Below are 13,258 nucleotides of genomic sequence, written 5' to 3'. Positions count from 1 at the left end.
TAGCTCTATGAATCATAATTTGAGCAGGTGTAATACAGCAACAAAGTGCTCAAAGGTTCAGAGATCAAACCTTACATCTGGGCATGAATTTGTGAGATAGTCATTGGGAACTTAATATTGCTCACTTTCAACCTCACCCTTTCCATCTTTCCCTCAATATGACCAGTAGTTTGATGTTAATAATGGGCTAGATGTAGGCTAACAGACTTAATTCAGACAAGACAAAATGGCTAGGTGAAGAATAAAGCCTTCTTGAGATGGGGTTGTATTCTGTGTGAAGAATCTAGTTTGCTGCTTAGGAGTGCTCCTGCATCCAGCTCTTTTGGATGTTGAAGTGGCAAGTTTGGACAGGCGTGCTTTAGCCTATATTGGGCTGGTGTTCCAGATGAACCAAAACTTCATTTGCCATAGATGTTTATCAGACGAGCTCTTAAAGAGGTACTATTCCAGTGTGACTCCTCTAGCTGCCTCCTGTTGCATGCTGGGATTGGCAGTTTTAAGGAGGGGTATTTAGAATTCTCAGGCAGAGAAGTTCAGCTCCTTAAAACTGCCAATCCCAGCATGCAACAGGAGGCTGCTAGAGGAGTCACACTGGAATAGTAGCTCTTTAAGAGCATAGTGTGATAAACATCATAGTTACATTAAGATGGAATTACTCTAGCATACTCTAAGTGAAAATGAAAACAACACTTGGGAGGAGCTGACTAAAGCATGGTCTCCTCCCACATTCTCCACACCTATGCTCCACATTCCACCACCATCATAAGTGTGGCGTAAGAAATAGAGTCTTCTCTGTCATGACCCCAAGGCTACTGAACTCCTTGTCCTGAGAACACCATCTGGCCAAGTGATGTTCCAAGGCATTTTGGCCCCATACAGACAGGCCAAAATACAGCTGCTTCGGGTCACTTTGGAGGTATGCTGTTTAAATTATCCATGCGTCCTAAGAGGACAGAAGCCACACCAAAGCCACGCTACAGTCCTAAGGATATCAGCTTATCAGTGACTAGCCCAAGGAACCTGCAGGATTCCTCAGACACCCAGGACTCTTGGCCCCAAAGCAACACGCATTGTTCTGGTTGACTTTTAACAACAGTATCTTCTAATTTAACCAGAAATTTGTTATGGCTATTTGGGCCAGGATCCGAAGCAGCAAATTCTCAGTGTGGGCGGAAACTGCATGTGGAACTGGATCTCTTCTTGCTGAGCAAGTTCTCTCGTTGGCAGCTGTGCGTGGGATTCAGATTTTGGCTCCACTCATTTTAAACCACCACCTCCAGCCACTGCTGTTTCTACTTCTCCTTAAATAGATGCCCTGGTTCATCTCCCAAATGAAGATAGGGACAGACAAATGGGTATGACACATCCCCTCTAAAACATGTTTCTAAGGAAGCTGCACACGGGCATTAATGGCAAGAGAGGAAGCAGAAAAATTAAAATGAACAGGCAAAGGGGAAGAGAAATTACTTTGGATATGAAAAGTGAAGGAGAATTAATGAGGTGGGGGGGGGGGGGAACCATGAGCTGTGAGATTGTTTAAAACAACAGAGGATACACAGCAAGGAGAGCCAGAAACCAAATAGGGTTGGGGACAGGGAAAAGTGTCAAGGTCAGAGAGGTAGGCTACTATGTTTGACCAATGGAAAAGTTAAAACCAAAGGTGAGTGTTTCACACTGAATCTCTCTTAGGAATAGCATTACTTCAAAGTAGCTCCCCTTTGGCAGACCTTTGTTTATCTCTGTGTGATATATGCTTAGAAGCAGCAGGGCTAACCCAAGATATTTTCTTGCCAGAGGCAAAAGGAAAGACGAGCTACCTAGCCATTCTCATTCTCTGTATAGAAGCTAATCAGATTAGTACCTGCATCTCACTATCTTTTCTAAGACTACCTGCCATAGAGGAGGAGCAGTGCTTGAGCACATGCATTGCCTACTAGAGTACATGTCTTGCTGTAATTGCCTTTCTTTACCTGCTTGCTTTCCCACTGGGAGTGTGAACTGGTAGGTGAAGACTGGTGCAAGACAACCAGGCATACCAGGCCAGGAATAAGAAAGCATTGCAGCTCCCACCATGGTAACAGCTACAGAGAGTTCAGGAGGACAATGTCACCTTTCAGCAAATAGTGTCTCAGCCAGCCACCTCTTTCTGCCTAATAGTACAGCCAGCCTTGCTGATGCAGCAGTACAGTGCTCAGGCTGGAGCCAAGAGATTTAAGGTGCCAAAAGGATAAAGATGGAAGAGCTATAAAGATGACAAAATAAATGCATGACACAAATTCAATCAGGACTAGAAACAAGGAAAAGATGACATACCAATCAGTCAAGATACTGGCTATCAGAAACTATTGGTTGCGTACAATGAGAACTGAACTTCTCTTTAATTGGATTTGCCAAAGGTTTAATGACAAGACAAGAAAAACATAGTACAGTCCTCCCACTGATAAAAGTGTTGAAAATTTTCAAAACTTTTTTTTCCCTTCAAAGATTCATATTTTTAAAGATTTGGAGGCCTACCATTCATTTAAACCTCTGACTGACCCAATGAAGAGACTATCATTTCAGCTGACAATCAATGCAATAATGTATGACCATTGTGATCATTGGGTTATTAGAAAGAGAACAGAGCCACCACATCAAGTTAAAAGAATGGTCCATCTCACACAGTTCTGTGTTTCCAACAATGATTAAACAGAGGTCAGAAAGAGAATGTGCTAAAGTTATCCATCCGATTTTTAATTCCAAATTCTGATAATCAGGGCCTCTGTACTTAGTAAATTTATTCCTAGTTTCCATTTGTAATGGCTATAGATGGATTCACTATCTATTAAACTTTTTTTAAAGTCACTCATGACTGAAGCAGAAATACTATGATTTCTGGGATGGAAACAATATTTGCAATTACTGTATTTATTTCTAATTTGAAAAATGGGTTTCCTGGCATTTGGGAAACCCTGCTGAGAAGAATAATAGAGCAGTCAGACTTTTGCATGGTTTTCTTCTGGTATTCACATGTCCTGAAATGCTGAAGAGGTATTTTGCAGGGAAAAACACATTTGGGGGTTTTGTGTGTGTGTGTGTGTGCAAAAGCATGATTTCTGTAAAGAAAATACTGTCTTATGTGCAGAACACATTTTCTGCAGCAAAAATAATCCAACACTGCCTCCCTCCAAAACCTCACATGTTTTCCTCCGCACAATAATTCCTTTGAAACAAAATTCAGGATATTCAAGTACAGGGAGAACAGCATGGTGAAACAGTTGTTATTTCTCATATTGGGGATAAAGCTATAGCAATTATTCATCCTTGCATATAAGTCAAATATTTACATCAGTATCATCCTCCTGCAAAGAAATCCATAGTTCAATCATATCCCGTGTTCATTCTGTTATCCTGATCAGTTTCAATAGCTATCCATGACTTTAAATTTTCAGCTATGAGACAATCACATGAGAGTCCTTGTTATATTTATATACTACAGTACTGTATAGGGATTTGCTGAAAGACATGCATTGTGCAAGCATGCACAACTTTGCAAACCATCTAATAAATGACCCATTCACTGTGTATTGTATAGTTTCTCTGCCACCTGATAACCCCCTCATTTTTGGTGGACACAGAAATATATCAAAAAGAGGTTTGTTAGCCCCACTTTGAGTGATTTATCATATTTGGATGGTGGACTTTATCTGTTTGATAGATCACATATTGTTTAGGCCAGAGTTGGACATACATGTGAAGATTTTGAAGTCGAAAGACACAACCTCAACAAATATTGGTCTCCCAGAAAAAATGCCAGATTATGAACCGACATTGAAATCTATCAGGGAGTAGAGGGCTGGAAAAAACCATGAACAGACATTCTCTTTTATGCCACAAAGCCTCACTTGATGGAAACAATGACACATGAAACTGAACATAATCTCTGAGAGGACTGAACAAAGTACTGTGGCAAATGGCAGAGATTCAAATGAAGTCAGGTGTTCAGCGAGGTACCACAGATGTTGACCACAGCTCAAAAAACAATTAAAAGCTTGATTAATGATTCAAAAGAAAGAGAACACACAAAGATGAATTTACCAAGGATATTAAATTTGAACAGGCAGCAGCAATGTGCAAGTATGTCAACTGAACAATAACCTAAACAAAAAGCATACGGAATTAAGGAAAATCACATAAAAGGACATGATAAGATATAGACTGAAAGAATTCACTGTACATTCAAAAGCAAACCTGGAAGATGAGGATCACAATGGCACACCCTTTCATAACAACATGCTGCTGAAATGAATGGTACTAGGCTGAGGAATTACTTGGGAGGACTACATAAAAATATTTGTATTTGCAATGCCTCTTGAGAGAATTGAAATGATTTTGAAGTCCAGATAGGAAATCATCATGATGACATATTTCCAGCCTGCTTGCCAGTCAGCCAAGGCCTATGAAACATATTATAGAATAGCATGTATGACAAAGAAGAAAGAAAGCTTTGCCCATAAAAAGAAATGAGATAAATAGAAACACAAAGACCCATAAAACTATCAATGTGAATAATAAAAGACAGAGCAAAAATCCTTTTAAACACATATGTAGAAAAATGAAAGAAAGGAAACATATGGTCTGGGAAAACATATAGTCAATACTGTGCATCAAAAGATATGATGTGTAACTTAAGATGATGGAGCTACATTGTTGGCATGATACACAACCACGATAGTGATTAGTGATGATGCACAATGGGGCACTGCACAATATGTCCCATTGTGCAATGGGATACATTGTGACACACTGTGCATTGAAACATGATACTCAGTGAGACCATTAGGCAACCACCATGCTGCTGGCTTCACTTGTGCAATGGTCCTAATGGCATAGCTACATGTCTGCTCCCCTCCTGAGAACAGGAATGTTGCACAATAGTGCAGTTCAACTTTACATGACTGTAAGATGGCTTATGATGATACAACTTCCCAAGAGGATGCATGATGTGATGATGGCCACCAGTTTAAGTAGAATCAAAATGAAACTGCTTGAATTTGTCTATCACCTGATTGCATCACATTGCTAAATAGGATCTGCAGGCTGAGTAGTATTACAGCTCTGAATACCAGCTGGGGAGGAAAATGAGAAAGTACTATTGCCATAGTCCCATTTTACTCATGGGTCTTCTGGGAAGTAATTGTTCAGGGACTTTGCAAAACAAGATACTAGATCAGATGTAATTTTAGTCACACCTAGCAGAATTCTGCTAAGAAATCATTTTCAGAACATGCAAGATTGGAAAAGTATTCACACACAAAACACATTCCGAGTGGCAACCCTCAAAGAGTTCTTTCCAACCCTATTTTCTATATTCACTCATAAATGATGACACTGCACCAGTGAGGGCAAAGATCACATTTGGGAATTCATCTATACTGAATTTAAAGAAAAGATCACAAGCGATATTTATGACTTGAGGATGAAAAAGAGATTTAAAAGCTTCTATAGATTTGTGCCTTCAGGATATTGCAGAATTGCAATCTGGATCTTCTCCAGCTGAGTTGTAAGACTTAGTTTATCCTGTACTATTTAGTATTTTACTATTACTTGCAGGAGGAAAAATGTCCTTGCAATGTATAGTTTATAAATTAAAAGATTAATTGTTCCCTCCATTTCTGTAAGATCCAGACACTGGAAGACAGAAACATGAGAGAGAGAGAGAGAGAGAGAGAGAGAATGTACATGATCCAGTGAATAAAAAGGACAATCAGGCAGAAAAATAAATGAACAAAACTCAGATATATTGGAATTTATTGCATAATTATAGTTTGCAAACATCTAGAAATTGTAGTGTAATTTGCAAACTCAAAGGCGTAAATCCAATTTAACACCGGCAATCTAAGAATTTCCATTAGCACAGTTCTACTGAATTTGTGCAAAGCACCAGTGGCACATGCAACCAGTTGTGCAATGGGATGCACAACTGCTTATGCAATAAACCTGTACTGGATAGCACCCTTGTGCTAATCCTGAAAATACAAAACTGTTGGGGCCTTGGGCTAGTGCAATGACATAAAGGAATATGGGTCAAGAGTTGCTCCACTTGCTAAACTGGACTCTACAGCTACTGAAAATTGAGAAAGTGGGAAATAAAATGGACTTGAAATATTTTAGATCATACTCAATATATCCAGGAATGTTACAAATAGTGCAACAGACTGCTGTTGTTTGCCTTAAAATAATTTCTAACTAAACACGACCCAATCACAGGGTTTTCTTGGCATGATTTATTCAGAAGGGTTTTGCCTCTGTCTTCCTCTGAGGCTGAGAGAGTGTAACTTGCCCAAGATCATCCAGCGGTTTACCATGGTCGATAAGGGATTGAAACCCTGTTATCCAGAGTCGTAGTTTGAGATTGCTTTAACTACCTGGGCTCAATGCTAGGGATTAAACTACAATTCTCAGGATTCCCTAGCATTGAGCCCGGGCAGTTAAAGTGATCTCAAACTGGATTATTTCTGCAGTGTGTTTTGGACCCTTGGTGACAACTTGATTGAGGGACTCTCTCCCTCTCCTCTTTTAATTTTTGACCTTTTGAGTGGGCATCTTGACCATAGAGGTCAGTTTGAGCCCATGCATATGCAGGCCTCACTGTAAAACTTTTCTTTTTTGTTTAGAAGATTTAAAGAGACTTTATAATTGCTGTAGGATCTTTGTTGTTGTTTGCTGCATCCAATTTTTAAAACGGTTTTATCAATTTTAGGCAACTCACTACTATTAATTTTTATTTGATTGTACAGTACTGTATTAATATTGACTGTGAACCATTTTTGATGTTTTTGTTTTTGCTGAAAATCTGGAATAATCTTTAAGTTTATCTTTGGAAAAGCTCCATTTCCTTTTGCTTGGAATGCGTTAATGTTCTGGCTTCTCCAGCAGCATTCAAGGAAGCAACAGTGCTGCAAAAGGAAATGGATGGAAAACAAATGCAATACAGATTACACTGCTGAAATATTCTTATTATCAGCTGAACTATATTCAATGACAAATGCCTAAATGATATGTTATTGATCTTAAATTTGTTATAAACAAAAGTGAATTGTCACAATGAAAGTGACTTCAAATCAAGGTTCTGCAAGTGATGTTGCAGAAATATTGCTGTAGTGTTAAATGGAATAAAAGAACTACAACTACCACAACACAGCAATAGATTAAAATATATGGGTTTTGTACACTGATCATAAGTGTGCACTGTTTGACGTGTTGCTAAATTCTTCTCACATGTTTGCAATGTTAGTGGCTGCCTAAAAAGATTTACCTGAAGCAAGCTAAAAAAGAATCAAAATAATGAATTCGTATTCTAGGTTCTGAAAAAGCAAAACAAAATAGGACACTGTTCACTGCCTATCTGTGAGGCTACCAAATGTTAATGGGATGAATGACCATGAAATGAAATCATTTGTCAGTATGAAAGGTAAGGAGTAGAGGAGTTCAGTGATTTTAAAGAAATGAGAATTGAACAGCTTGGACTTCAGTCGCTCTTACAAATAGCCATTCATTCCAGTGGCATTTCCCCAGAAACATGGACCATTGAAATGTTAATTGTACTGTCATACTACTTGACAGAGTATGGGTCACTATGATTTAAAAGAAACAACAGTCTCATATACAGTCACAACCGAATGGAGCTAATTTTATGGTGTCCTGCTACAAGGTTGGGCCCATTTCTGCCTTGTGTTTTTCCACACAAACATCTTAAGTGCCACCTGTTGGAAAGAAATTATATTTCAAGCACTTTCGACGCCCAGTTCTGCACATTACTAGTAAATCTGTAACACACACAGCATCCACACATTTTATTTCCTTGCATTTTTAGCTCTAACAGATGAAACAGTCACTCTATGTGAGTGTCCCCTATTAAAAAAAATACTGGACTTAATGAACATTGTACTGGCGCTACTCTTTGAGGATTGGAGCCATAACAACTTAATCCTCAGCTATATTTGCTGGGGAATAAAATCAGGAGAGAAGGTTGGCATTTTGCTCCCATCCCCTTATGTTAGTCCTACCTAGAACACATACATTGAAAACAGTAAAATGAGCTAGCTGTGGCTAACAAGTTTCATTAATTTCAATAGCTCTGTCCTAGGTAGGAATACACTGGATGTAGCCTCCTCTATTTGAACTAGCTTCTTGGAAACACCTGGGAAGGGGAGGGATTATTCCAAGAAGTGAATTTCTTTTGGATTTTGCATAATTGTGCTTCATTATACAGAACAATTAACCAGACTGGATTAATTAGCAGCCTGTCACAATTAACTTCACAAGCTTCACTATCCTTTTGCTTTAAATAAGGGGGGAGAGAGAGAGAGAGAGAGAGTGAGAGAGAGAGAGAGAGAGAGTAAGTGAGAACTGCCTAATATAATTTCCATATATCTCACCCCTTGTTTTTTGTATCAATGAACACAACATTGCATACAGTACATGCAGCTTCAATTTTTGACATGTTGAAGCCTTACAAATGAAACAAATTGAGGAAAAGATGCTACGTTATGTTGCTGTCAGCATGTTTTTTTCCATAGGAAAGAAGTGTTACTGTTTTGCTGATGCTCATCCCAATACAGGTAGGCCCCTTAGCAGAAACTATAATGTCGTTGTACTTGTAGCCCAAAATAAACAGCTTTGTTTTCCCCAATGAATATACACAAGAGCTATAATACATATATATATATATATACACACACACACACACGTGTAAATTGAAATGCTTGGTTAAACTCACACTCCTGAACAGTATGATCAGTGAAACATGAAAACTCTACTTCTGAATGGCAAAGTCTGGTACTTAAATGCCCCCCATTCATAACAAGCTCACTGTGAAAAGCATTCTTGGTTTCTACTGCACTACTTGGCCTGCAATCCTCATGTGACTTTCACAGCCTGCTCCAGAAGGACTTGCTTGTGGATTGCTGGTGTGCTTTCCAAAATAATATGCATTTACAGAAACAGTAATGTAACACTAACCCACCAAATGCTATTAAAACCATGTGGTGGAGTCAAACAAGCCATATATTTAGCCTCGCACTTGAACTATGAGCTATGAATTAAAACTACCAAGTTATTTCAGTTAATAGATGTCGGACGAGACCAACGTAGGGGAGAGACATTCACAGCAAATTTAACCATGTTCTCTATGAAAATGCTCAAAAGCCTGAGGACAAGTTCTTCTATGTTTTTTGCATAGTACTTCCCTGAAATGAGGCATAATTGTTGAGAATAAAGACGTATAATTGCTACCTTTCAGTCTCAGCGCATCGCTATGTTGTGTCACGATTCTCCTTGCACCCTAATAAACGTCTGTCTTTCTGCAGCTGAGACAACTCTTGTTGCGGTTTTAAAATCATAATCTGCTCAGGGTTTTAAAACTGTGTGCTTTAGTATAATCAACATTAGCAAGCGGATACCACCCCTTTGCTCTTCAGGAATCTCTGCATCCACTCCCATTTTTTCCCCTTAGGTATCTGTATTTGTACAGAACAAAGGACTTAACAGCAGCGTAGGAAATCGACTGCCTCAAGTCCAATATTGGGAACAAAAATATCAGACTTGAACAAAGCGAATTTCCAGCTCGGTGGAGGAAGCCAAGCGATGAAGAGAAGCCTAGAAGAGAAGCCACTGCTGTCCATGGTGCTGAAACAGACAACCCAGACTTCCCTTTTTCCCTTCCCAACAACCTGACCTCTCTTTTCCCTGCATCTATTTACCAACTCCCATCAGCCCATTGAATAGCTAGGTTCCCAGTAAGCAGAATTGGCAACAAGTCCTTGCATGAGCAAAACAAAACCCCAGATACTCTCTGCAGCCATGCTTCTTTCTCTTCCCATGCTAGTAGGCGGAAATCTCCAACAACGACAATATTTAATAATATACCGTAATATTTATTTCTATCCTGCTCTTCAGCCAAAAGGCTATCAGAGTGGCTTGCAAATTGTTAATCAGACACTTTAATAGACAAGTAGGCCAACTCTATCCTATCATCCACTATGCCAAGGGATCTTGTAGCACCTTTGAGAGTAAGTGGAAGGAAGAAGCTGGCAGTGTGGGGTTTTGTGGATCTTGTAGTATCTTTGAAACTGAATGGAAAAAGCTGGGAGCATGAGTTTTTCTAGATCTTGTAGCATCTTTGAGACTAAGCAAAAGGAAGAAGCTGGGAGCATGAGCTTTAGTAGACTTGAGCCTGCATCCTCAGATGCAAGTTTGGAGCGGAGAGTCCAGAGACATGTACACAAAGGATTTGTAATTTGAATGGACATCCTTACTTACCAATGAGACACACAGACACACACATATCTGGGCCTGGCTTCCACTCCACCAAATGCATCTGAGGAAGTAGACTTGAAGTCTAGGAAAGCTCATGCTGCTAATTTCTTCCTTTCAGTTAGTCTCAAAGGGATACAAGATCTTAGGCCTGTCTCTGGTCTCTCCCCTCCAAACATGCATCTGAGGAAGTAGGCTCAAGTCTACCAAAGCTCATGTTCCCAGCTTCCCCCCCCCCCCCCTTCCGGTGCTACCAGATCACTAGGTCTTTGAATCTCATTCTCCTTCAGGATGCTACCAAGGGGTTCCTCATCATGGCATCCCTGCCAGATGGCAGAGGGAGTGTGTCTATCTCTGTGTCTGTGTACAGGGAAACCTGGGCTTGCCCTCCTTGCACAAGGGACACCTATGTCTACTACACTCAGTGATGTGGGAAGGCAGGCAGACGCCCCTTTTTCTTCTCGGAAAATAGGCAGACAAGGTTTTGGGAAGCCGGGTGCCCCTTCCTAAGGCGTGTGATCCCCTTTCCCTTTTCTCAGTTCCCCCCCCCCCCCGGCTTTTTCTTTTGTTCTCCAAGGAAGGATCAGGGTGGGTTTGGGGTGGAGGCATTCACGCCAAGTCACATGCTCTCAGCCTCAGGAGAAGGCAATGGCAAAGCTCCTCTGAAGCCATCTTGCCAAAATAATAATACAATAATAATAAAAATAATGATAGAACCTATCATATATATATATATATATATATGGAAGAATCTGGGAACATGAGCTTTGGTAGACTTGAGCCTACTTTCTTATATATATATATATATATACACACACACACACACACACACACACATGAAAGGAAGAATCTGGGAGCATGGTGGACTTGAGCTGACTTCCTCAGATGCAGATGTCTGTGTGTGTGTGTGTGTGTGTGTGTATTATATATACTATACTACACTATACTATACAGTACTATGTGTATAATATGAAAGGAAGAATCTGGGAGAATGACTTGAGCCGGCTTCCTCAAATGCATATATATGTATGTATGTATGTATGTGTGGTGTATTATATAATATATAAACTATATCTATATCTATATATTTGAATGGAAGAATCAGGGAGTATGAGCTTTGGTAGAATTGAGCCTACTTCTTCAGATGTATATATATTTGTGTGTGTACTTCCAACTCCATGATTCTATGTACACTATATATGTCATTCATATATACATACATATACATATTATATGTACACATACATGTACATATACATATAATATGTATATGTATGTGTAATATGTGTGTGTATGTGTATATATATAATATGTATATTATGTGTATATATCTATATACCTATCATTCATATTTACACACACACACACACACACACACACATATGAATGATAGAACCCCTTATGGCCATAAGTATTGAAACCCCAGCACACACACAACACACACACATTCCCACTGGAGGCTTGGCAACAAAGGGGGGGGGATTAATTCCGCCTTTGCAACCTGGGTGAGGAGGAGAGGCAGTGTCAGCAGCAAGAGCCATATTCCCCATCCAATCCCCCTCCAGCCCCAGACACACAGAGAGATCCCCCTTTGCAATGCCCCCAATGCCATCCCTTTGGACTCACCCTCCCGGTCGCAGAGCTGGATGGCCTCTAAGCTGAGGTTCTTGATGACATCCTCGCAGGGGCTGCTAGGGCTGCTTATCGGGTGGTCCAAGCGAGGCACCTCCATTGTTGCAAATTATTATTATTATTATTATTTTGCAATTATTTCTTAATGGTGGATCCCTTCCTGCTGCAAAAGCCTTGCTGGGGAGGGGAAAAGGGGGTGCTATAGCGGCTCCAGCTCTTTCTCTCGCTCAATGCTCCCTGGCGCGCGCAGGATGGCTGGATGGCTGGCTGCAGCAGTAGCAGGCAGGCAGGCTGGCGCGCGCTCTCTCTCTCCCTCTCACTCCCTCTCTGTCTGTTCCCGGGGAATGACAAGACCAGAGCGGCGCGCGCTGTGGGTGGAAGGCGGCGGGCGCGAGGCGAGGCGTCTCCCTCTCTTTCCCTCCCTGCAATGGAACGGCGCCAGCAAAAAGGGCGGGAAAAGAGGAGGAGCAGGAGCAGGAGGCAGTCAGCATCAGAGAGACGCTGCTGCTGCTGCTGCTGCTGCTGCTGCTGCTGCTGCTGCTGCTGCTCTTACTCTTGCAAGGAGAGGAGTAGGGGGAATTCTCTCTTTTGCTAGAGCTGCCCTAATCTTAGAGGAGGAGCACCAGGCATCCCAGAATGGAGGACGTTGCCATTTTGAATTCCAATTTTTGGAGGGCTGTTTTTTTTTTTAATTTATTTATTTATTTATTTTAATTTAATTTAATTCCAATTTTTAGTGTACTTTCCCGCCCTATGTTGAATTAATTTTTTCATTTAATTTAATTCCAATTTTTAGTGCACTTCCCTCCATGTTAAATTTATTATTTTTATTTTTTAATTTAATTTAATTCCAATTTTAGTGTACTTCCCCCCATGTTAAATTCATTTATTTTAATTTTTTTAATTTAATTTAATTCCAATTTTTAGTGCACTTCCCCCCCCCTGCTTTTAATTGTAATGTTTTTTTAATGTCGTTAACCCGAGTCCCAGTTCTGGGAAAAGAGCAGGATGCAAATAAATATAATAATATTATTATTATTAAAAACAATAATACACTCGCCCCTCTGTATTTGCGCCTTTGATACTTGTCTTCTTTAATTCCATTTTTTAAGCTGGTTTTTAAATTTATTTTTTATTTTATTTTATTCCAATTTTTAATGTACTTTTTCTCCGGCATGTTTTTATTGTACTATTTTTTTTAATGTTGTTACAAAGCTGCTCTCGAGTCCCAGTTCTGGGAAAAGAGCGGGATACAAATAGATATAATACACTTGTCCCTCCATATTTGCGGCTTTGATATTTGTGGCTTTGGTTATTCACGGATTTGATT

General features: G+C 40.0%; 1 protein-coding gene across 5 annotated transcripts in view; it reads right to left on the bottom strand.

Annotated features, from left to right (window-relative positions):
* Nucleotides 1-13,258, bottom strand: part of PHYHIPL (phytanoyl-CoA 2-hydroxylase interacting protein like) — a 119,876-nt gene that overhangs the window by 59,408 nt on the left and 47,210 nt on the right. The window contains exon 1 of one of the 5 annotated variants that reach the window (XM_042458053.1): nt 11,923-12,328. The exons of the other annotated variants lie outside the window; for them this stretch is intronic. Coding sequence (XP_042313987.1) covers nt 11,923-12,028 — 106 coding nt within the window. The 5' untranslated portion in view covers nt 12,029-12,328. Of the gene's footprint in view, nt 1-11,922; nt 12,329-13,258 lie in introns of those variants that run through there. 5 annotated transcript variants of the gene reach the window in all.

This window comes from Sceloporus undulatus, chromosome 3 (assembly GCF_019175285.1).
Source record: "Sceloporus undulatus isolate JIND9_A2432 ecotype Alabama chromosome 3, SceUnd_v1.1, whole genome shotgun sequence".
NCBI classification, from domain to species: domain Eukaryota; kingdom Metazoa; phylum Chordata; class Lepidosauria; order Squamata; family Phrynosomatidae; genus Sceloporus; species Sceloporus undulatus.
This window is presented reverse-complemented; position numbering and strand designations above follow the sequence as displayed.